This window comes from Aquarana catesbeiana, linkage group LG01, assembly GCF_042186555.1.
Source record: "Aquarana catesbeiana isolate 2022-GZ linkage group LG01, ASM4218655v1, whole genome shotgun sequence".
NCBI lineage: Eukaryota > Metazoa > Chordata > Amphibia > Anura > Ranidae > Aquarana > Aquarana catesbeiana.
Genome location: NC_133324.1, coordinates 386285443 through 386311448, shown reverse-complemented (window position 1 = coordinate 386311448; position 26006 = coordinate 386285443). Strand labels below are relative to the sequence as shown.

The following is a 26006-nucleotide window of genomic DNA, read 5'->3' as shown; positions in this document are numbered from 1 at the left end:
GCTGATTTTACTGGATAACTTTCGGGCCAACCTGAGAATAAATCGATACACACGAGGACAAATTCAAAGGGGCCGCTCTTAGGCATTTGTATGTAATCAATAGACATGTGCACAGCCAAAAAAATTCGTTCATTTTCGTTTTCGTTTCATTAGTTTATTATTTTTTTCGTTTTTCGGGTCATTCGTTATGATTACGATTCGTAAATTCGTAAATGCGTTCATTCATACATTCGAACATTCGTAATTCGAACATTCGTAATTCGAACATTCGTAATTCGAACATTCGTAATTCGAACATTCGTTCATTCGTACATTTTTACATTCGTACATTTGTACATTTGTACATTCGTAAATTCGTACATTCGTAAAATCGTACATTTGTAAATTAGAAAATTCGGAAATTTGTAAATTCGAAGTTTGAAAAACCAAAAACCCTGAAAATTCAAAAATCTGAAATAGTAACTAACTATTAAATTATAGGTATTGTAATTTCCTTTCAAACTTGACTGTCAGTGAACGTAACAAATACAAATTTATCCGAAGTTACGAATTATCCAAAATTAAGGCTGCATTTAAACAAATGTAACGGAACAAATTAATAATAAATAATAATAATAAAACATTGTTATTATTATTATTGTTATTTATTATTATTAATTCATTACGTTCCATTCCGTTTTTTCGGATCATTCATAACTTCGGATAAATTTGTATGTGTTACGTTCACTAACAGCCAAATTTAAAAGGAAATTACAATACCTATAAATTCAAAGTTACTAGTAATTACTAATAGTTAAGTTATTATTAGTTAACTATTATTTCAGATTTCCGAATTTTCGAATTTACAAATTTACGAATTCACTAATTTACTAATGTACGAATGCACGAATGTACGAATGTAAATTTGCGAATGTACAAATGTTCGAATGTTCGAATGTACGAATGTACGAATGTAAATTGCGAATGTACGAATGTTCGAATGCCCGAATTTACGAATGTCCAATTTTATCGAATTTACGAATATTCGGAAAAAATTCGTTAAACGGGTTTTCGTTAATTCGGATATTCCCGAATTAACGAATTTGTCGAAATTCGTTAAAAAACGAATTCGTAACTAAACGAATTGCACATGCCTAGTAATCAATTTGCAGTCTCTGGAAGGGGTATTGGGCCCGGACCTGGTGTTTTCGTGGGGTTTTTACTCTCTGTCCTGGGTTATTCAGGAGACAGATTTGGCAGGCTGCACAGTAGTTTCTTGCAGTGCTACTGAATCCAGGGGCGAGCCATCCTTGGTTCACAATCCTATACATGGAATTGGAACTGACGTGTGTGGGTAGGTGAACTGCCGCTGCCATCGCTGGGTACAGAGAGGCAGGTAGGCATATTTTGCCTCCTTCCCTCCATACATTGTCAAGGTCTGGTGTTGCTCCCATCCTGAACCACTTATCTTTCTCGCTCTCCCCTGCTTGCTCCTGTAATTTACTCAGCTGCTGCCATGTTGGTTCTGGGATACTCACCTCTACCGCTGCTAAGGTCTCAGGGCTTCCTTCCCCTAGAGCTGCCTGTTTTGCAGTCAAATCTGCAAATGCATTTCCTTTTGCCTCAATTGTTTTTGCGCTCGTGTGTGCCGCTATCTTCATAATGGCTACTCGTTTAACCTTTTGAAGATTGTTCAGGACTCTCTTAATCCCTTCTCCATGTTTTACAGGTGTACCTGCTGCTGTCAGATAACCTCTAGCCCTCCATATGTGGCCATAATCGTGCGCTACACCATAAGCGTAGGCAGAGTCAGTGTAAATATTTCCCTCTCGTCCTTTTAAGTATTCTAAGGCTTGTTCTAAAGCTTTTAATTCTGCTTCCTGTGCTGACATGTGGGCTGGTAAGGGCTGTGTTTCAATTACCTGGGTATCAGTCACTACAGCATACCCTGTGTGATATTTACCTTTGTCATCAGCAAACCTGCTGCCATCTATATACAAGGTGTACTCAGCGTTTAAAATTGGTGTATCTGTAATGTGTGGGAATCCCATTGTCTCCTGTTCCATGAGCTGGAAACAATCGTGCTGATCTACTTCTTTAAACAAAAGAGTGTTAGTGTCCTCATTTCTTTTCTCACTAGTACTATTAGTACTATCATCCCCCCTTGCCAAATCTGGTGACTGAAAAGGCAAAAAGGTGGCCAAATTTAAGGTTGTACAGCGCTGAAAAGTGACATTTGGAGGTAAGAATAAAGTACACTGTAACCTTAATTGCCTAGCCATTGAAATGTGTTTGGGCTGTACCTGAGACAAGATTGCATGTATGTCATGTGTGGTATGCACTACGACTGGATTGTCTAGAACAATCTCTGATGACTTATCTATGATAATTGACACTGCAGCTACCGCCCGTACACAAGACGGTGAACCTCTAGATACTGGATCTAATGCTGCTGAAAAGTAAGCGACTGGTCTTTGTTTTACATGTGCCTGTGTCAGAACACCTGTGGCGTGTCCAGTGATCTCAGCAATGTACAGATTAAATATCTTAGTATAATCTAAAGTGATAAACGACTCATATTCTACTTCTGTAAGCATATACGGTACAATTTTCAAACAATCGTATAATGGCTGCATCAAAGCGCTAGCATGTGGTATCCACTGTCTACAATATGACACGATACCTAAAAACATACGCAATTGTTTGAAATTCCGTGGGGGTAACATTCCCTTTATCACTTGAACCCTCTCCTCAGTGAGATGTCTCGTACCCTGTGATATACAATGTCCCAAAAAGATAACTTTTTCCTGACACACTTGCAACTTTTTCTTATTAACCTTGCAACCTTTTTCTGCCCAAAATCGCAACAAATTAAGGGTGGTGTGCAAGCTTTCAGTCTTTCACTTATCTGTGGAATTAATCCTTCCATAAACTGTCTATTGAAGGCTCGGATCGTGACTGGCAGAGCCAAATCCAATCCCTCATCTGCCATCATACTTTCCATAGATAAGTAAAATTCTGATACAGTCTGTCCTGGCATTTGTTTCATGGGTGATATTGACCCCCTCTCTTGTTGTTTTGCCTGACAGAAAGCTTCTAATCTAGCAATAAAAGGGGCCCTTGAGTCTATGTGTCTGACGTGTCCTGTCTCTAAATTGCCATCCCCCTCAGCTCAGTCTGCAGGTCGGTCATAAACTGGTTAAACAGGGTCAGAGTCATTTTATGTCTGCATAAATCCTCCTCATCCTGCCAGGTTGCTTCATGTGTATTCATTAACTGTGTCACAAATCTACATAAAACAGCTGGCTTTACTATAATGCATGTATCAGTGCGTACGGGGGCTACAGTTTCTGAATGAAATTCTTGTACTCCACAAACCTGAAAAAAACCCATTCTCTACCCTTAAGTACAGGATATATCTTGTGTGGTTTACGTTCTACGTCAGTGTATGGGGGTGGGATGGCTGAGCTGGGATTATTTAAAATTTCAACATTTTTTGTTCTTCTATCTTTCATATCCCAATCATCACAGTCTGGATTATATTTCCACCCCTCTTCTTTTGCTCTATTTGAGACCTTAATTAAGCATTGAACCTGACGCATCCATTGCTTCTCTAACACCTCTCCTTGTCTGTCCCTTTTTATTTCACTTTTTTTTTCACTATTTCACTCCATACATCCGGGTCTAAACCCGCTGCTCCTTTCACCTTAAATTTACGAAAGACATCCTTTAAGTCCTATGCTTCATCTTTCCCACAGATGTTTTTAATTATCTGTGGCACCGTATAGTGCGCCACAATTCCCTGACGGGGTTTTGTGTTCCTCTGGCCCATTCTAACAGTCCTGCCTAGGTAGCGTGTGGGACACTTAGTGTACAATATAATGCGGCTACAACATATACAAGAATGAATAATTACTTTATATGCTAGCCCAATAACAAACCAGCTAAGTTACACTAGTTCCTCGTTGCCTTCCTCCTAGGGTGCTAGAATTCTAAAAACCTCTCCGGAATGAGATTTCTGAAATCGAATTACTTTATATGCTAGCCCAATAATAAATAATTACTTTATATGCTAGCCCAATAACAAACCAGAATGCGGCTACAACATATACAAAAATGCGGCTACAACATATACAAGCATTCCTTTAAGTGGCCAGGTATCCGACTAGATCTCCGGACTTTATGGAGATCTTATTCCCTCCCCGTATCTGGGAATCCCTCTCATACACTCTTATCCCTGCTTTATGGAGCAGACAGGGCTTATACTCTCAACCCGTCTATGGTTTATGAGTTAGATGTGAGGTTAAGCATAAGCGTCAGACCCCCAAGCTCACAAGCCCTCAAGTTCCCAATCATGTGAGGTAAGGCGCATTCCGTTGCTTAGTTCGGCAATCCCCTTCTAACTCATACCATCCTTGACAAGGCTCATTCACTTTCTCAACAAGACAGACAAGACAGACACAGACAACAAACAAACAAATAATTCCAGCAATATAAACTAAAATATGCAGTAATTCTAGACTCACCACTACAGAGGCTGGTGTTTTAAAACCAGGAGAACCGTAACTGACAGAAGGGATAGGCACAAATCAGGGGAGCACAGAATATAAGAAAAATAAAGCTTTTTCTTACCTGCGCAGGTTTTTTGATCTGTGGTTCCCGGAATGCCTGTCCTTTCGTTCCGTCAGCGTAGCTCAGCCACCTCTTGTAGTATCATCGGTGAGTCCCTCGTTCGGGCGCCAAAATGTTAGGGGCAACTCTTAAACAAGTTGCTTTAAGTTTATATTGCTTTGTCAAATTATTGCTTCTATAAGAAAGATGACACGGAGTCAGGTATGTCTGTATCACAGTTCTGAGCATCAAGGACTGCACCCTTTACTTCTTTTATAGGCAGCTCTACAAGCAGTAATCTTATCGGCATTACCAAATGAGGTTAAGGTAGAAAGAGTTTCTTATCAGCGAACATGTAATGATTATTCAGCAGTTCCAAATTCCATCTAGATACAGATTGATACGTACACAGAAGAGAAAAGCACAAACAATTTAAATAGAACAATTAATACGTACACAGGTAAGAAAGGAGCACAAACAATTTAAATAGAACAATTGATACGTACACAATTTAAGTGGAACTCTAAGTCATTATTTCAACCCTATCACGTCGAAGTTCCGTCAGAAAAACCTTCAGAGTTTATTCCAACGGCAAAACCGGTCGTGTGTATGCGGCAATAGGAGAACTAATCCTTACATTGTGCCTTACAGAGCAAATTGTGAGTTAGGGTATATTTTCTAGCTGTAAATTTTTATTACATAGTTATTTTGTTAAAAATATTATTATTGGAAACCTTACCAGTAATAATGGGTTCAGAGGCGAGAGAGTGGGAGAAAGGGCATCAGTTACCCATTTTTACGCTACATTACTTCTTAGTTTGTGAATACATGCTGTTTCATGTGAGCAGAGCTAAAAAGAAATGTCCAAAAATGTAAAGTCCCATAATGCTTAGAGACGTTGGAATAATAAGGAATCCATAACTTTTGCAGTGCTGCCGATGCTTTTTTTCTGTTTCTGGATGAAAAGCAATATTCTACATTTACTGTTTGTGGACAGAAATGTAGTAATCAGAACTACAAAGTTTTTTTTCTGTCTCTTGATAAATGGATTTTTATGTACAGTCATTGTTTACCTTGCCATAATTACTTTCAAGCCATGCAATGTTAAATGTTTTTGGCTGTTTTCTTGAGGTGGTCCGTAGGTTAAATACCTGCAGCTGCAGACCACACCATGCAGGTCAGACTTTTGATGTCAACATGTAGACAGATGTTTGGATGCTTTCCATCATTAAGATTTCTTTCCAACTATCCTGGCACATCATTTTTTGCAATTTGCTCTGAATAATGTAGGTCTTCCCCTGCAACCCTCCTGGTTGAAACTGTATAAAAACTAGGATTAACAGTGTTACATTTTAACAGTTTTTTGTTCTTCTGAAAGTGTAAATGTGATGCAACTAAGGGATTGGAATATGTCTGAATATAAAATACCAGGTGTTGGTATTCCTGATGGTATGAATAGCTAGGTATCTCTAGCAAATGCCAGTTTCATCAGCTTGTTAACACAATACCTCTCCTAGAATAGAATAATATCAGTCCATTAGATGTTTCTGAAAATTGTCCTGTCAAATAAATCTTTATGGATTTGAAATGTCAAATTAGTGACTATAGTGAGTCATTTTGAAGCGACGCCACCTGGTTCAGGCATCATTCAATTTGGGGAATATTATTTTTCAACCCTTTGTAAACCAGCTGCATGACTGTTTGGAAATTAGCACATACCATATTGCTTCAAAAAAATAAAAATAAAAAATTGTTGGAAATGTTGTTTGGATACAGTAGGGACAACTTTTTTTTCACTTCTTGTCCTGAGAGGTAGTGGGTGAAATATTCCCTATAAAGAAGCAGGCAACAATAAAAAGCCTGACAGAGGTTTTATCTTCTATCTTATCCAAAATGAAATAAAAACATAAAGCAATAAAAAAAAAACATTCTGTCTGGAATTTGAATACAGCATACCAATTCTATAATAGTGTGGATACATAAACACTACCTTTAGTACATTCTAACAAATAAAAGTATTTTTAGATTTTTTTTAACCTCAGGTCATTTTACATTGATGACATAAAACTGAGGCCATCTATATTTTGTACAGCATTCATTTGAATCGTATTCTGTAAATGTCATGTGAATTGCATATGATTACCAATTGAAGCCAGCATGTCATCAGGGTAGATAAATAAATAAATGAGATAGTGTGCCAGAAAGAAATGCAGACCACAGTGGCCACTCTGCCAGGGACATGCTGGTCACTAGAGATTCGTTGCTAGGCAAGAGAAGTATATTATCATGGCCATGCTGAGAACATGAGATTATGTCCCAGGAACATTATGAGCACATGGTATGCATTTCCAGGTGTACATTGATCATGTTAAGCATTGCAATGCTGAGCACTAGGAGCTCTGTGCTATTAATATTTATGTACGATGAAAATCTTCCGTCTGACTTTTTCTGTCGGACATTCCGCTCGTGTGTACGCGGCTTATGAATGGCAGTTCCTACTCATAACTTACTCACATGTACCGTACGTACGTATACCTTTTCAGAGGGTGTTCTTCAAGGAAAGTGCCAAGAATGTATGACGAGTTAACTATTTCAGGTATCATTTCTGGAGAGCATAGTGAGGTTGCCTTACAGCAGGACAAGCATAAATTTAGCTATTAAAGTATGTTATGATAGCAATATGGGGGGTGTCCTTTGGCTGTCATGCTCATTACAGTATCTCACAAAAGTGAGTACACCCCTCACATTTTTGTAAATATTTTATTATATCTTTTCATGTGACAACACTGAAGAAATTACACTTTGCTACAATGTAATGATTGTACAGCTTGTATAACAGTGTACATTTGCTGTCCCTTCAAAATAACGTAACAGACAGCCATTAATGTTTAAACTGCTGGCAACAAAAGTGAGTACACCCCTAAGTGAAAATGTTCAAATTGGGCCCAATTAGCCATTTTCCTTCCCTGGTGTCATGTGACTCGTTAGTGTTACAAGGTCTCAGGTGTGAATGGGGAGCAGGTGTGTTAAATTTGGTGTTATCGCTCTCACTCATACTGGTCACTGGAAGTTCAACATGGCACCTCATGGCAAAGAACTCTCTGAGGATCTGAAAAAAGAATTGTTGCTCTACATAAAGATGGCCTAGGCTATAAGAAGATTGCCAAGACCCTGAAACTGAGCTGCAGCACGGTGGCCAAGACCATACAGTGTTTTAACAGGACACGTTCTACTCAGAACAGGCCTCGCCTGTTCTATATGCTGTATAATAGCTTACTTCTGAGCGAAGAGAGGTCTCCTCTCTCGATGTGATAGCTGCAGGGGGAGGTGCTGGGAAACCCACGCTGACATCAGCCAAGACGAGGAGAGGAGGAGACCGGCGGGCAGTCACATGATTACCAAACAGCACTCTGAAGTAAGTTATTATACCACATATTTTTATGAATGACATGCACTGGGCAGCTTAGTGTTATATATCAGCGGGAACTATATAAATCAAATAAAATTTTTAAGAAAAGCTTTCTTATAAATATTAAAATTATGTTCTTTCTTTGGTCACCTTTTCATTTCTTTATAGTCTGCTCGAGTTGAGCTTTACATTTATTAATTTAGATTATTAGATGACGCATCCCAGTGTTTCATCCCTTATGATATATCTTTGTCTAAAGTTTCAGTCTGGCAAGCAGAGCCCAAAAAACAGCAGCATCTGCTGTGCTTCTATTTAGTTCATCTATGTGCTCTGAAAATCCTTTGTCAGGTATTTCATGTTTATTCCTAAAACAGAGACTGCATGTTAATGTTGTAAAACAGATATGCGATTGTGTTTAAGCTTATAAACTAGAAGTACTAATTAAAATGAAATTGACTCAACACTATTAGGCCTCTTTCACATGGGCAGCCCTCAACTATCCACCTGAAATTTAAAATACAGCCAAGCCATGCTACAAACACAAGCCAATAGCTAGCCCTATTGTAAATTGCTGTTCAAGAAAAAAAAAACAGGCATTCAGGCATAACCACATTTTGAAAAGTGTGGACTATTGTGAATCTAACCTTATAGTTACCCTTAAACTGCAGAATACTGTACATAGTAAGGTAGTAATGTCAACAACTGTTAAATTTGAAAAAAGAACTGAATGATTTTCTCTCGACAAATAATATCCACAGTTGTAAAATTAAGGCTCCGTTTACATTCGGGAGTTTTGGAATCTTGGACAGAATCGCTGTGATTCTGCCCGCGATCTCAAATCGCACTGCAATCACAAAATGCATGTTCGGGTGTTATGCATTTTCAATGGCACCTAAAACACGTTGTGGTTTTGCCGCAATTTTCGCTCATAAATTGCGTGGCAATTGCAGCAAACCGCAACATGCGAAGCTTGTGGCCCAAAAGAAGTTCCTGCTCCTTTTTGGGTGACAAGCTTCTTGTGTTTGCCAGGATTGCAGCACGATTTTTCATGCAATCATTGTTGCAAAATGAATGGCACCCAAACATGTGTTTTGCGATTGAAGTGAGATTTGAGATAGCGAGCAGAAGCGCATCGATTTTTCCCACGATCCAAATGCTAAATGTGAACAGAGCCTTAAAGCTAAAAGAGCAATATGTTTGCCCTAGCAATATATTTCTTCCTCCAGTTGTACCGATGTTCTATTCTGTCTTTACAGTATTTTTGACTAAAGATGCTGGAGTTGTACAAGGCTGAACTTGAGGAACATCAATCTTTTTTTAACCGTATTATTTGTGTGAATATGTGAATAAAAGTCAGTTTAATTTACTCAATATTCAATATTAATAGTTGAACATTCTTTATTCCCTATAGTGAGCCACCTTTATGGGTTTGGTTTGATGGATGCTGAAGCAATGGTGATAGAAGCAGAAAAATGGACACCAGTTCCCGCGCAGCATATATGTGTAGAAAACACTGACCGGCAGATGAAGTAAGATGTTGTCACTCCTTTTATGTATCCTATTCACAAAAGTTCAGTTTGGCAGGTACAGTGTCTTGAAACAGTATTCATACCCCTTGAAATTTTCCACATTTTGTCATGTTACAGCCAAAAACGTAAATGTATTTTATTGGGATTTTATGTGATAGACCTACACAAAGTGGCACATAATTGTGAAGTGGAAGGAAAATGATAAATAGTTTTCAAAATGTTTTACAAATAAAATATGTGAAAAGTGTGTCGTGTATTTGTATTCAGCCTCCCTGAGTCAATACTTTGTAGAACCACCTTTTGCTGCAATTACAGCTGCAAGTCTTTTTGGGTATGTCTCTATCAGCTTTGCACATCTAGAGAGTGACATTTTTGCCCATTCCTATTTGCACAATAGCTCAAGCTCTGTCAGATTGGAATTTTCAACTCTCGCCACAGATTCTTAATTGGATTTAGGTTTGGACTTTGACTGGCCATTCTAACACATGAATATGCTTTGATCGAAACCATTCCATTGTAGCTATGGCTGTATGTTTAGGGTCACATATCTTTTGCAGACTCTAACAGGTTTTCTTTTAAGATTTCCCTGCATTTGGCTCCATCCATCTTCCCATCAACTCTGACCAGCTTCCCTGTCCCTGCTGAAGAAAAGCATCCCCACAACATGGTGTGGTGTGTTCAGGGTAATGTGCAGTGTAAGTTTTCCGCCACACATAGCATTTTGCTTTTAGGCCAAAAAGTTAAATTTTGGTTTCATCTGACCAGAGCACCTTCTTCCACATGTTTGCTGTGCCTCCTACATGGCTTCTCACAAACTGCAAATAGGACTTTAATGAAACAAAAAAAGCTGCTCCAGGTGAGTGAGTCTCTAGTTAATCCCCACACACATTAGGTCAGGTGCTAGCCCAGCTTACATGCTGTTTAAAGCGGGGGTCCACCTATCTATCGTTTTTTTTTTTTTTTTGAGTTCATTCACAAACTTTTTTTCTCAGCATTACATACTCACATATTGTGTGTAATATGTCCGCCTGTGTCAGATTTCGTCGGAAAGAATAACTTATATTATTCACTGCAGGCGGTTTCCATCTTCATTGTGGGCATTTGAAGCCCACAAGCATTTATTTCCTGGATGTGGTGAATGCTGTGCTCCCAGCATTCACCGCTCGTTCCCGCACATGCTCAGTGGCATCCTGGGAAGCCTGAGACTAGCTCCCAGGAGTCTGGGAGAGGCTAGAAACACGCCTACTCCCACGGGAGGAGAACCAAGAAGTGCAAAGAAGAATAGAAAAATAAAAGGTAATTACGACGATTTCAATTTTTTTAAACGGCATGTCAGCATCTAGGCAAGGAAGAGAATACATACAGATATTGTTCAAAATTTGGGTGGAACCCCGCTTTAACGTAAGGAAATGATTCCAGACAGCTGCACTTCCAAAAATCCTTTTATTAAAGCTTCATATGACAAGTAGTTGACAGATAGAGCAGGGAACAAAAAAGTGGTAGCGTTTCATGGAAATGTTAGTACTTAGTCATTAGTTTCTATCTGTCAACCAATTGTCATATGAAGCTTCAATAAAAACATTTTTGGAAGTGCAGCCATCGGGAATCATTTCCTTATGCAAACAGGACTTCTTATGGCTTTTTTTCAACAATGGCTTTCTTCTTACCATTCTTCCATAAAGGCCAGAATTGTGGAGTGCACAACTAATAGTTGTCCTGTGGACAGATTCTCTTACCTGAGCTGTGGATCTCTGCAGCTTCTTCAGAGTTACCATGGGCCTCTTGGCTGCTTCTCCGATTAATGCTTTCCTTGCCCAGCCTGTCAGTTTAGGTGGAAGGCCATGTCTTGGTAGGTTTGCAGTTGTGCCATACTCTTTCCATTTTCAGATGATGGATTGAACAGTGCTCCGTGAGATGTTTAAAGCTTGGGATATTTTTTTATTACCTAACCCTGCTTTAAACTTCTCCACAACTCTGGTGTGTTCCTTAGCCTTCATGATGCTGTTTGTTCACTAAGGTTCTCTAACAAACCCCGGAGGGCTTCACAGAACAGCTGTATTTATACTGAGATTAAATTACACACATGTGGACTCTATTTACTAATTAGGTGATGTCTGAAGGCAGGTGGTTCCACTAGATTTTAGTTAGGGGTATCAGAGTAAAGGGGCTGAATACAAATGCACGCCACACTTTTCAGTTAATTATTTGTAAATAAAAATTGAAAACTGTTTATAATTTTCCTTCCACTTCACAATTATGTGCCACTTTGTGTTGGTCTATCACATAAAATCCCAATAAAATACGTTTACATTTTTGGTTGTAACATGACAAAATGTGGAAAATGTCAATGGGGTATGAATACTTTTTCAAGGCTCTGTACATCTACCCCCATTAGCTTATTATTTTCATTGGATAATACATGCATATGTTTAGTATTTATATTGGATGTATCATTGTTCCCATTATTAAAAATTGTATGTATAAAATATGCCACACTAAATCCAGATAAATTAATCCTATCCAGTGATAAAACCATGTACACCACAGTGCTAAGCACACAAGTTTTGAAAGTACAAATTATTGGGTAATGTACACCTAAGTACTTTTTCCCTAGTTTTTATTGTCTCGCTTTATTCCGCCTTATAGGTAATGTTATTATAGCATTTACCTATTTAAATTTTGTTTTTTGTTTTTCTTCCACGTCACTATCAGAAGTTTCTCTCTGGCTAGTGCTTATTAAGCCACGTACACGCGGTCAGCTTTTCCGATGGGAAATGTTGGATGTGAGCTTGTTGTCAGAAAGTCCGACCGTGTGTATCCTCCATTGAACATTTGCTGTCGGAATTTCCGCACACAAATGTTTGAGAGCAGGTTCTCAAATTTTCCGACAACAAAACTTGTTGTCAGAAATTCCGATCGTGTGTACACAAGTCAGTCGCACAAAAGTTGACGCATGCTCTGAATCTAGCAGAAAGAGCCGCACTGGCTATTGAACTTCCTTTTTCGCGGCTCGTCGTACTCGTTATACGTCACCGCGTTGTCACGTTCAGAATTTTGGGCCAACATTTGTGTGACCGTGTGTATGCAAGAGAAGTTTGAGCCAACATCCTTTGGAAAAAAATCCACGGTTTTGTTGACGGAAAATCCGATTGTGTGTACAGGGTATAAAACTCCTAACTGCACACTTCCAGCCATCATCTTTTTCTGGAAACCCAAGCTGATTGTTTGTCTTTTGTTCCCAGTGCTTCCCTTTTGCATTTGTTTCCCTCTCCGGGTCTGTACATAACACTGGCTGGCACTTGCCTGCCTCTCCCGCCAAATCTCTATGCCTTTCTTTCCTTGGGGCATGTAGATTGCTAACCCCATATTCTGCAATCTATCATGTGAGGTAGTTCTCACTTAGTGTGATGATAGGAAACCCTATCCCAGAACTTATTTCTGTTCCTCGTCCTGCAGCTTCTTTTATTTTGGTGCCCACTGGAATTGTAATGTTACAGTGTGATAGGGCTGTACATATACCATGGTCATGCTGATTTGTTTTGCAGCAATTTTGCAGCATGACCTATCAAACTCACCCACTAAGATCAATGGGGTTGCATCACAACCATGCACCAAACACTTGGCTTGCAATTGGGGCGAAGTCCCACAATGAAAAATTGTATTTCGGTAATAAAAAAAAAAAAAGAAAAAACATAAAAAACAGGCATCAAGAGGTGGCATTAGCACCTTCTTTAACACCTGCTAGTTGCTGTTATACCACTCTCTGAAAAGCAATCCACAGTGGATCGCTTTTTAAAAGACGACAAGCTAACCACCTGTCTGAAAGAGCCCTGTAGGTCATTTTTTATTTTGCCTTTAGTACCACTATACATCACAGCAGTTGCACAACCTTAGTTACTGCATTCTCAATCATGACAAACATTTAATACTTCAGTAGAATTGACTTAAGGTCATTACATACAAGTGGTTTACTTCTGTTTTTTCCATGCTTAATATTCCATAGGACAATCCGACCAGACCATGTTGTTCGCTCAGTATATAAAGCAACAGGCTGTGCTGATAACTCAAACCATCATGTTATTTATTTGGAGCATGTGGTTGTACGGATTACAATAACACACCCACGTAGAGGAGATCTGGCCATCTATCTGACGTCTCCTTCTGGCACGAGGTCACAAATGCTAGCTAACAGGTAAGGGGCTCAATTCACAAAGCTTTTTTCTTTTCTTCTTTTGCTCAGCTGTTATTTCCTCACTTCACAAATACACAAAAGATTCAGTACAGATGGATCGAAATTCTCTGCTGAACCGGCCAAATTTTGATCCATGTGTAGCCATACCTGCTTGACAGAAGTCAACCGTTGCTGCAGCCAACCAGAGAGTCTTGATGGGGGAATCCCTACATCCACCTCCCTTATGTGGATGGGGGAATCTGTTGTTTTTTTCTTTTTCATTTAGCCCAAGCACAGAAACTTTTGTTTATATTTATATTTATATTTATATTTTCCTCAATAGCCCCAAGCATACCAAATGCTTTGCAATCCCAGTTATTACCATATAAACTAGCTAACAAGTATCAGTGACATCGTTACTTGCTTCATATAACTTGTGCGGAGTGTGAAGCTGTGGGAGGGACCCAACAGGCCCCACTCTCTACAGCAGTGGTTCTCAACTCCAGTCCTCAGGGCCCACTAACAGGCCAGGTTTGCAAGATAGCTGAAATACATCACAGGTGATATCACTTGCTGCTCAGTGATTGCAGTATTCTAGTCTGCAACTCCCCAAGGTAATACTTAAAATCTGGCCTGTTGGTGGGTCCCGAGGACTGGAGTTGAGAACCACTGCTCTACAGGCTGCCTACATAAAATTACAGGAGGGGGTGGATACAAGACCAGTCACCCTGCACAAGGAGAGAGAGCAACAGTGGCTAGTCTTTATTACAGGAAGTGCCTGCACTGAGGCAACGTTTCATACTGGATTACTGCACAGATCTGAAAGAAATACACAAAAAACACTAAATATTTAGACAGTGTTTGCTTATGCTGGAGTTCATCAGGTCTTCAGGAAGGAAGGAGAGCAAGAGGGGTTTTCTCAGCTAAGCACACCCTCATGCATGCTTGAGCTAAGCATGGATGGGCAGATGGATTCAGGGAAGTAAATGCTACATGAATCATTTGCCCTTACTCAAGATGGTCACGGCCAGAAATGCTAGGGGGATGTTTTTCAAAGTGATTTCTCAACAAAATAAAGCCTGGAGACATGGAGGGGGAAGTTGGCTTTGAATATAAAAAATGAAATAAATAGTGTTTTTGGTTTGTGGTGCTCAGATGCAGTGAAGATCCGCTTTAATATGTTATATGGTATATTGCTAAAATACACAGCAGAAAGCATACATAGTGCAGCCAAAGCTTATAATATTAGCTGAACAAACTAGCCAATTTTCTGTCTTTGTATCATCTGTAGTTTGAGATAAAAATTCTATGTCAGGAACAGCAACAATGATATCTATTTCCAGTTACCTTTTCTATGACAATTCCTTCTGGCTGTCTTTGCATGTCCAATATTATGCTGAATAAAATGCTGCAGTCTAGAGTTATTGGATTCGTGAAACTCCTTCAGTCAGAAAACACAATCCTTTACTTTTATGTGATGTTTATTTTTAAATCAAAATTTTACTTTAAATGGAGTGCATGTTTCAAAAAAATTGTGTTTTCCTCTAAAAAGAAAAAACAAACAAACAATTTAAATGGAATACCAATCTGTCAATGACAGTATATGTAATTGTTTTTTTGTGAGTTTCTTCTCAAACCCTTTACCGAAATCTGATGAGTAAACCCAACAGGTAAATAACCAGTGAACTACACTTTTATCTTTCTGCCAGCCATTTATTGAATAGTGCTTCTGCAAGCCTAAGGGCTTGATTACACTAGCGGCAAGGACTGTTGCGCCTCTGAAAAGTGATTCACGCTCAGAATGCTTTTAAGAGACATTTGACATGAGGTGAGGTGACTCCTGGTTTAACCCCCTAAATGCTGAACTATTACACTGCAATTATGTGCATTTCACACAGTTACGAGGCAGTTGCAAGGCGGCCCCATTCACTTGAATGTGTTGAGTATACTGAATACAACAGACAGTATAATTCTTGCCGTGGTCGCGAAGCAAAGCACCATGGGGGCAGAATGTGTACACATTTTGCAGCTGATGGGGGAGTGGTTGAAGAGTGGTAAAAATGTGGCTCAACTACTGCCCCGCAAATGTAAATGAGCCCTAAAAGCGCAGGAGGCAGCTAAGTAAGAAGCACTGAGACTATAGAATTTAACCAATGGGAGTAGGGAAGACCTGGATTTGGAGCTGCCACAATGACTACTGATTAGTAGTATAAGGCCACGTTTAGATGTGTAACAGATGTTGCCATCTCTCTGAAAAGCAAGCTTTTCAGAGGTGTTGAGTAGGAAGGATATGTCACCTCTTCACTGCCTTCATAAACAGGGTCTTAAAGTGGTTCTAAAGGCAGAAGGTTTTTTTTACCTTAATGTATTCTATGATCTGTGTGCAGCTTCCCCCTCAGCCCCCCCTAAATACTTACCTGAGCCCAATCTCGATCCAGCAATATGCATGAGAGCAGCCACTCTCCCAGGTCTCTATCTCCTCATTGACTTACACAGCAGTGGGAGCCATTGGGAGAGAGTGAGGAGCTGAGCTGAGTCGCGCTCTGTGTTTGAATGGACAATGTCTATTCACAGGAGCGCGGCTCAGGAGGCTTGCTATGGGGGGCACTCAAGGTGGGGGGCAGGCGTGCCAGTGGGCCAAAAAAGAGGAGAGCCGGGGCTGCTCTGTGCAAAACCACTGCACAAAGCAGATAAGTATAACATGTTTGTTATTTTTTTTAAACGCAACCTTTAGAATCACTTTAAAGCGATATTTAACACAAAACCAAAAATGTATTATATTGCAGCTTACCATTCATTTGATGTGGTGGCTGCATCAGTTTTCTTCTCTTTGGCTTTTTTCCCCTCTGTTTTCACCTGTGATCTGGCCAGTAACACATCTTCTGTATTAGTGAAATACAACTTTGGAGGAAAAAGAAGAGGAGGCACAGCAGATAGCGCCATTGTCATCGGGGGGGGGACCGCCGATCTTTCGGGACACAGGCAGAGCGGCATTCTGTGAGAAGGGAAGGTTGTGAACACGGATTTCTGCCTTCCCATAGTACAAGCACCTCCCACACAGTAACCAAGCACAGGTTAGGCACACAGTTTACCCTTTGATTGCCCCCTAATGTTAACCCTTTCCCTGCCAATGTCATTATTACGGTGACAGTACATATTTTTAGCACTGATCACTGTATTAGTCACTGGTCCCCCAAAAAAGTGTAATTTAGTGTCTGATTTGTCAGCCGCAATGTCGCAGTCCTGCTATAAGTAAAAAAATAAATAAATAAAAAAGCCAAAAAATCTATACCATAGTTTGTAGATGCACTAACTTTTGCGCAAACCAATCAATATACGCTTATTGGAATTTTTTTTACCAAAAACATGTAGCAAAATACATATTGGTCTAAACTTATGAAAAAATTTTATTTTTTTCAATTTTTTTATTGGATATAGTTACATAGTTACATAGTTATATATTAGGCGAGGTTAAAAAAAGACACAAGTCCATCAAGTCCAACCTATGTGTCAGTATAACATTGTATATCCCTGTATGTTGCGGTCATTCAGGTTCTTGTCTAATAGTTTCTTGAAGCTATCGATGCTCCCTGCTGAGACCACCACCTGTGGAAGGGAATTCCACATCCTTGCCGCTCTTACAGTAAAGAACCCTCTACGTAGTTTAAGGTTAAACCTCTTTTCTTCTAATTTTACTGAGTGTTAAACTCTCTTCTGCGAAAAAGTTTTATTTCTATTGTGGGGTCACCAGTACGGTATTTGTATATTGAAATCATATCCCCTCTCAAGCGTCTCTTCTCCAGAGAGAATAGGTTCAGTGCTTGCAACCTTTCCTCATAACTAAGATCCTCCAGACCCTTTATTAGCTTTGTTGCCCTTCTTTGTACTCGCTCCATTTCCAGTACATCCTTCCAGAGGACTGGTGCCCAGAACTGGACAGCATACTCTAGGTGCCGCCGGACCAGAGTCTTGTAGAGTGGGAGAATTATCATTTTATCTCTGGAGTTGATCCCCTTTTTAATGCATGGCAATATTCTGTTTGCTTTGTTAGCAGCAGCTTGGCATTGCATGTCATCTACTAGGACCCCCAGGTCCTTTTCCATCCTAGATTCCCCCAGAGGTTCTCCCCCCAGTGTATAGATTGCATTCATATTTTTGCCAACCAAATGCATTATTTTACATTTTTCTACATTAAACCTCATTTGCCATGTAGTTGCCCACCCCATTAATTTGTTCAGATCTTTTTGCAAGGTTTCCACATCCTGCGGAGAAGTTATTGCCCTGCTTAGCTTAGTATTGTCTGCAAATACAGAGATTGAACTGTTTATCCCATCCTCCAGGTCGTTTATGAACAAATTAAATAGGATTGGTCCCAGCACAGAACCCTGGGGAACCCCACTACCCACCCCTGACCATTCCGAGTGCTCCCCATTTATCACCACCCTCTGAACTCACCCTTGTAGCCAGTTTTCAATCCATGTACTCACCCTATGGTCCATGCCAACGGACCTTATTTTGTACAGTAAACGTTTATGGCGAACTGTGTCAAATGCTTTTGCAAAATCCAGATACACCACATCTACGGGCCTTCCTTTATCTAGATGGCAACTCACCTCCTCATAGAAGGTTAGTAGATTGGTTTGGCAAGAACGATTCTTCATGAATCCATGCTGATTACTGCTAATGATACCGTTCTCATTACTAAAATCTTGTATATAGTCCCTTATCATCCCCTCCAAGAGTTTACATACTATTGATGTTAGGCTAACTGGTCTGTAATTTCCAGGGATGTATTTTGGGTCCTTTTTAAATATTGGTGCTATATTGGCTTTTCTCCAATCAGCTGGTACCATTCCAGTCAGTAGACTGTCTGTAAAAATTAGGAACAACGGTCTGGCAATCACTTGACTGAGTTCCCTAAGTACACTCGGATGCAAGCCATCTGGTCCCAGTGATTTAATAATGTTAAGTTTCTCAAGTCTAATTTCAATTCTGTCCTCTGTTAACCATGGAGATGCTTCCTGTGTTGTGTCATGAGGATAAACACTGCAGTTTTGGTTACTGAAGCCCCCGATTCATTCGTGAAGACTGAGGAGAAGAAAAAATTCAGTACCTTCGCCATCTCCCCATCCTTTGCAACCAGATATCCTTCCTCATTCTTTATGGGGCCAATATGGTTTGTCCTCCCTTTTTTACTGTTTACATACTTAAAGAATTTCTTGGGATTTTTTTTGCTCTCCTCCGCTTTGTGTCTTTCATGTCCTATCTTAGCTGCCCTAATTGCACCCTTACATTTCTTGTTGCATTCTTTATAAAGTCTGAATGCTGGGGATGATCCCTCAACCTTGTATTTTTTGAAGGCCTTCTTCTTTGCTTTTATATGCATTTTTACATTGGAGTCAAGCCATCCAGGACTTTTGTTCGCTCTTTTAAATTTATTACCCAATGGGATGCATTGGCTAATGCCCTTATTTAATATGCTCTTAAAGCAAACCCATCTGTCCTCCGTGTTCTTTGTTCCTAATATTTTATCCCAATTTATGCCTTTTAGCAAGGTTTGTAGTTTAGGGAAGTTGGCTCTTTTGAAATTCAGTGTCTTTGTATTCCCTTTATGTTTCCTATTTGTGTAATTTATACTGAAACTAATTGACCTGTGATCGCTGTTACCTAAATTGCCCCGTATTTCCACATCCGTGATCATGTCTGTTTTGTTGGTAATCAGTAGATCCAGTAACGCTTTATTTCTAGTTGGTGCGTCTACCATCTGACCCATAAAATTGTCCTACAATACATTAAGGAACTGGTGAGCCTTAAATGAATGCGCGGTTCCCTCCGCCCAGTCTATGTCTGGATAATTAAAATCCCCCATTATGATAACACTTCCCATCCTTGCTGCTAATCCAAATTGTGATAGGAGATCTGTCTCCACTTCCTCCCTCAGGTTAGGGGGCCTATAGCATACTCCCAGTATTATTTTCCCCTTAGCTTCATCCCTTTGGAGCTCTACCCATAAGGATTCCACCTCCTCTCTAGCTCCCTCAGTGATGTCATCTCTCACATTCACTTGTACATTATTCTTGATATATAGGCATACCCCTCCCCCTCTTTTACCCTCCCTATCCTTGTGGTAAAAGGTATACCCTTGAATGTTTGCTAGCCAATCATGACAGCTGTTGAACCAGGTCTCTGAAATTCCCACAAAATCCAAATCCTCCTCGTATAACAGTATCTCTAGTTCACCCATCTTGCTCGCCATGCTCCTGGCATTGGTGAACATGCCACATAGTTTAGACCAGTCGCATATTGTCCTCGTATTGGGTGTTTCGAGATTGCAACTAGGACTTGCTACTATACTTACCTTGGGTCTTTGTGCTTTGGTCAACCTACCACTAATGCCCCCAGTACTACCCTCGGGAATGTTCCACGCTGACTATCTCTATCTCTGGACCCTCCCCCCATCACCTAGTTTAAAAACCCCTCTAACTTTTTGGCCATCTTCATTCCCAGCTGATCTGCACCCTCCTCATTTAGGTGCAGTCCGTCCCTTCTATAGTACCGGTTATGTTTTATAGCAGAAAGTAAGAAATATTTTTTTGGGGTTTTTTTTTGTCAAAATTGTCTATTTTTGTTTATAGAGCAAAAAAAACTGCAGATGTGAGCAAATACCACCAAAAGAAAGCTCTATTTGTGGGAAAAAAAGGACATACAATGCCTTGAAAAAGTATTCATACCCCTTGAAATTCTCCATATTTTGTCATGTTACAACCAAAAAATTTATTTATTTGGGATTTTATGTGATAGACAAACAGAAAGTGGCACATAATTGTGAAGTGGTAGGAAAAAGATAAATAGCCAAATTGCCGGCAATTACCAGCAATGGTAGCGCCCGAATCAGTGCAACACCTCACCAATTCCCCAAAGTAGTTTCTGTACTACTTTTGGTAATTTGGGGGTGTGATTTCCATTGACATCTGCGCAGAATCCCTCACAGATGTCTCTAAAATCACCGCCGAAGTCTGGAGTGACATGCGTGAATGAAATCGTACAAGTTCAGCTGATTTCATTCACGCAGTCAGTGTGAACCTGGGCTTATTTTGATATCCCTAACTAAAATCTAGTGGAACCAATTGCCTTCAGAAGTCACCTATTTAGTAAATGGAGTCCACCTATGTGTAATTTAATCTCAGTATAAATGCAGCTGTTCTGCGAAGCCCTCAGAGGTTTATTAGAGAACTTTAGTGAACAAACAGCATCATGATGGCCAAGGAACACACCAGACAGGTCAGGGATATAGTTGTGGAGAAGTTTAAAAAAATATCCCAAGCTTTGAACATCTGACGGAGCACTGTTCAATCCGTCATCCAAAAATGGAAAGAGTATGACACAACTGCAAACCGACCAAGACATGGACATCCACCTAAAGTGACAGACTGGGCAAGGAGAGCATTAATCAGAGAAACAACCAAGAGGCCCATGGTAACTCTGGAGGAGCTGCAGAGATCCACAGCTCAGGTGGGAGAATCTGTCCACAGGACAACTATAAGTTGTGCATTCCACAAATCTGGCCTTTATGGAAGAGTGGCAATAAGAAGCCCCGAGAAGCCATGTGGGGACACAGCAAACATGTGGAAGAAGGTGCTCTAGTCAGATGAAACCAAAATTGAAATTTTTGACCTAAAAGCAAAATGCTATCTGTGACGAAAAACTAACACTGCGCATCATCCTGAACACACCATCCCCACTGTGAAACATGGTGGTGGCAGCATCATGGTTTGGGGATGCTTTTCTTCAGCAGGGACAGGGAATCTGGTAAGAGTTGATGGGAAGATGGATGGAGCCAAATAGAGGGCAGTCTTAGTCTGCAAAAGACTTGAGACTTGGGGTTCACCTTACAGCAGGACAACAACCCTAAACATACAGCCAGAAATACAATCGAATGGTTTAGATCAGCTTTTCTCAACCTTTTTTAACACCCTTGAAATAGTTCTCCAGTCTCAGGGAACCCCTGCTAAAAATGAGAAATCTACAACTCATGATACATTAGTTGGATAGTCAGTGAGAAGAATGGTCCTTACACTTGTGGACATTGGGAAGAATTACCTCCTTACAGACAGTTAAAAAGATCAATGGTTTCAGTGGGAATTATCTGAGAGGCAGAAATTGCCCAATGCTGAAGGAACCCCTCTGGAGGAATCACTGGTTTAGATCAAAGCATATTCATGTGTTAGAATGGCCCAGTCAAAGTCCAGACCTAAATCCAATTGAGAATATGTGGCAAGACTTGAAAATCGCTGTTTACAGACGTTCTCCATCCAATCTGACAGAGCTTGAGCTATTTTGCAAAGAAGGGGCAAAAATTTCACTCTAGATATGCAAAGCTGGTAGAGACATACCCCAAAAGACTTGCAGCTGTAATTGAAGCGAAAGGTGGTTCTACAAAATATTGACTAAAGGGGACTGAATACAAATGCACGCCACACTTTTCAGATATTTATTTTTAAAACATTTTTAAAACCATTTATCATTTTCCTTTCATTCTACAATTATGTACCACTTTGTGTTGGTCTATCACATAAAATCCCAATAAAATACATTTACATTCTTGGTTGTAACATGACAAAATGTGGAGAATTTCAAGGGGTATGAATACTTTTTCAAGGCACTGTACATTTTATTTGGGTATAGCGTTGCACAATCGTGCCATTGTCAGTTAAAGTAATGCAGTGCCGTATCGCAAAAAATGGCCTGGTCATGAAGGGGGGAAGAAGAAGGGACACCTTCAAAACACATCAGCCAGGAGCGGTTCATAGGTCCTCCTCCTAGGACCTGGAAACTGCTACCAGTGCACCAATTGCTTTAGAATTACTATATGCTTGACTTTATTCTACCCTTGTGAGTAGATTTTAATTATTTTTTAAAATAAATTTACTGAAGGATAATGCACGAGGCTGGTGCGCCCTCTTTTTTTTTTTTTCGTTTTACCACTAGGATTCTCCATCCTGGAGGGCAGCAAGGCTGAAATTCATTGTCCACTTTGAATTCTTTGGATCAACAAGCTTACACACCTGTGCGCAAGAGTATTTGCTTCTGTAGGGGGGTAAATCTTCCAGAGCTGAAGTGCTTAACACCCAGGCCCATTTTTACTACTTTGTAGAACTGTACATATCATCGCAACCACTTAGTTTATTCAGATGGATTTACCTTGTTTTTTGCAGGACAAATTGGGCTTTCATTTGGTGGGAAATAGTAATGGGCACTTTTTTCTTGAAGATATGTCCTCTAGCGAGGAGGGAAAGATACAACGTATCTGCTCCTTGCAAGAGGGAGAGTGTGTTGTTTATCCTCTTCACAGAGAAAAACAACACAGGTGAGGGCAACAGATTGAATGATCACTGTGATAGTCAGAGTCAATTACAGCGGTCATGTGACCGGTATCCAGTTCCCCCGGGTCCCAAGCATTAGTAGAGACCTAGGGATGTCTTTGACAGCCCTGGTCTCAGTGCTGGGAGCATGTGATCGAGCATGCTCCCAGCACGAACACAAGAACATATATGCGGTGCCCAGGTCATAAACTAACCACAAATGTAAACATGCCCTAATTAACTTGATTAAGAAAACATTACATTTTTTTAAGAGCAGAGTCTGCCCAGTGATCCTGTGCTCTTTTTTTTGTGATTAGTCTGAATTAATCATAAGCAAAAGAAGTCATCAAAAAACAGTAGTAAGATAATCCCTCTCTCCCAGCGCTCATAGACCAATATTACATATGTTACTTAATATGAGTAATGATAGCAGCCACTATAAATAAAACAAATAATCAAAGATATGTTATAGTCCAGCTGAAAATTCTTACATACTTAAAAAAATTTCATAAAGTGCATAATCAACTGTCCAAAAATCGATCAAATCACAAGTCCATCAATAGCGTTCATGTAGGGTATATGTCCAATCATGGATCCTGTCACCACACCCTATGATAATGAACTCACCAGATAGATCCAAAACATGCGCCTGTATTGATCTGCTTTTTAGATGTCCTTCCATCTAGATGTCACTCGTAACAGAAAGATGTGTACACATATCGTAATTCCGTACCAAAAAGATTTATTGAATCCAAGAGGGCGCCCTCTGACAAAGTGATGACGAAATGCGTCAGAGCGTAACCACGCAGCTACCTACACTGTCTGTCAGCTGTCGTCTCAACCTGGGTACACCGCTCCTCGAGAGATCTGTGGAGTGGTGAGAGACAGACACGCGAGTGATGCAGGATTGATATTTTACATGCTTTTATGTTTTGTTACAATTGTAAGTGCACATTTGTAATGGGGGGGTTGGATTCAATAAATCTTTTTGTTACAGAATCTGGTGAGTTCATTACCATAGGGGAGTTTTCACACACAGTGTGGTGATGGGATCCATGATTGGACATATACCCTACATGAACGCTATTGATGGACTTTTTGGACAGTTGATTATGCACTTTCTGACATTTTTTAGGTGTGTAAGAATTTTCAGCGCTTCTAATGTTATAGCTGGTCTATAACATATCTTTGATTATTAGTCTGAATTAGTTTGAAGGAATAGCAGCCAGCTGTGTGCTGCCCCAGGAGTACAACTGAGAGTCAAAAAGACCTGAGGTAATAGCTGGATCTTTCAGTTATGGCTGTGAGGTGAGCTGTGAAGGCTGTATAAAATGTGATTCCAAACACCATTCCCCTACCTCCCCCCTCCATTAAGAGCAGCCCATCTGGACTCCGGTATTGCCAGAGGGAGTTCCATGTCCCTTGGTTGGTGTTCTACCAGGCTTTAAAGTAGAACCAAAGGCAAAACATTTTTGTGAGTTTTGGATAGAGTGGAGATGAATTAGAGCGCTTCTTAGTTTTTGTTGCTGTCTTCATCCCCGAGATGCATTCTCTCTATTAGTCCTGTTCACCGTTATCATTGAAAGTGAAAAGTTTAAGAAATCTTTGCCTGGCAAAGATAACATGACTGGTGGCTATATTTTGCTTTGCGTTTTTCCATTCCAATCATGTTTAATGAGTTTTTAACAATTTACAGGTATAATAGAAATAACTCTATTATTATTGAACCCTGAGGGCCTAGGGGAGCCTGTGAATGACAGGGGGTCTGAGTAGATGGAGAGACAGTGAGCTGCACAGTAGCTAAGTAATTTCCTGTGGTCTTCTCAATAACCCCCTGCATTGGTTTACCGCTTTAGCAGTGGCGGCCCATCCATAAGGGGCGTCGCCCCCTAATCCATGCGTCCAGCCCCTTATCTACATGCAATGCGCTGGATGCATGGATTTCAATGGGATTTTTTTCTTTTCTTTTTTAAGCACATGATTAGAGCCTGAGGCTCTATTTGGCTTAAAAAAAAGGGTATGATCGGGGCGCAGAGCACTGCGCCCTGAGCCCACCCAGTTGTGTGACAATAGCGAATTAATATTAATTCATTAATATTCACTATTGTCTTCCTGATTCGACTCCCAGCCAATCAGGAAGAGGGTCTTAAGACGTGGCTGTATTGGCCGCCACGGCCGGGGGGGTAAATGATCGAACGGGGGGGTGACTGGTTGTTTTTTTTTTGCCCCCCCTCCCAAACAAAATGGAGCACCAGTCACCACTGCTCATTAGGTATACTTGAAAGTTTTATTTCTACTCTGCACTTTGACAGGTGCAGTTGACCTCCTTCTGACCTGTGTGTCAGCAGTTCTGAAGAAAAGCTCATCGACACAGGCCCTTTCAATAGTAAATGAATAGTAGTAGTAATTGGATGCCTTCTCATGTTGTCAATGGTTAAGCAGACAATTCAATGGGCTACAGTTAAGAGATTGCTGCTATTGCTGTGAAATTCTAGTGACTGTATTTTTTATGTGATGCATTTGAATACAATATACAATGGTTTCCCAGTATGTCCAAAACTTCACTGTGAGCTACTATAAATAAATACATTTCTGATTACACCCATAGAATTACTGCTGAATGTTCTCATAAGCCAAAGTGTGATTGACACGTGACCTTAATATACAGTATGCCATATGTTTTTATGCACATAGGTATTGAATAGTTTGGATATTTGCTAAGCCATCTGTGTAAATATTTATTTTCTAGTTTGCACTTTTTTTTGCATATTCTAAATATTACATTTTTAAATCCATATTCATATTGCAGTGCTGAAGCTATAGAAACTACTATTACTTTATTGTGATGTTGGCTTTTTGGTAAATATCTTATTTTTTCAAGCTGTTTCAAAGAATGCAATGTGAATATATACAGCGTTAGACACTGCTTAAAACATTTTTACAGC

The 26006-nt window shown here is 40.0% G+C and overlaps 1 protein-coding gene across 3 annotated transcripts in view; it reads left to right on the top strand.

Moving 5' to 3' along the window:
- PCSK5 (proprotein convertase subtilisin/kexin type 5) overlaps window positions 1-26006 on the top strand; it is a 635867-nt gene that overhangs the window by 344152 nt on the left and 265709 nt on the right. For all 3 annotated transcript variants that reach the window (XM_073634106.1, XM_073634125.1, XM_073634116.1), the window contains exons 11-12: window positions 9411-9528; window positions 13532-13720. In XM_073634106.1, the coding sequence (XP_073490207.1) occupies window positions 9411-9528; window positions 13532-13720 (307 nt within the window). The remainder of the gene's footprint in view (window positions 1-9410; window positions 9529-13531; window positions 13721-26006) is intronic.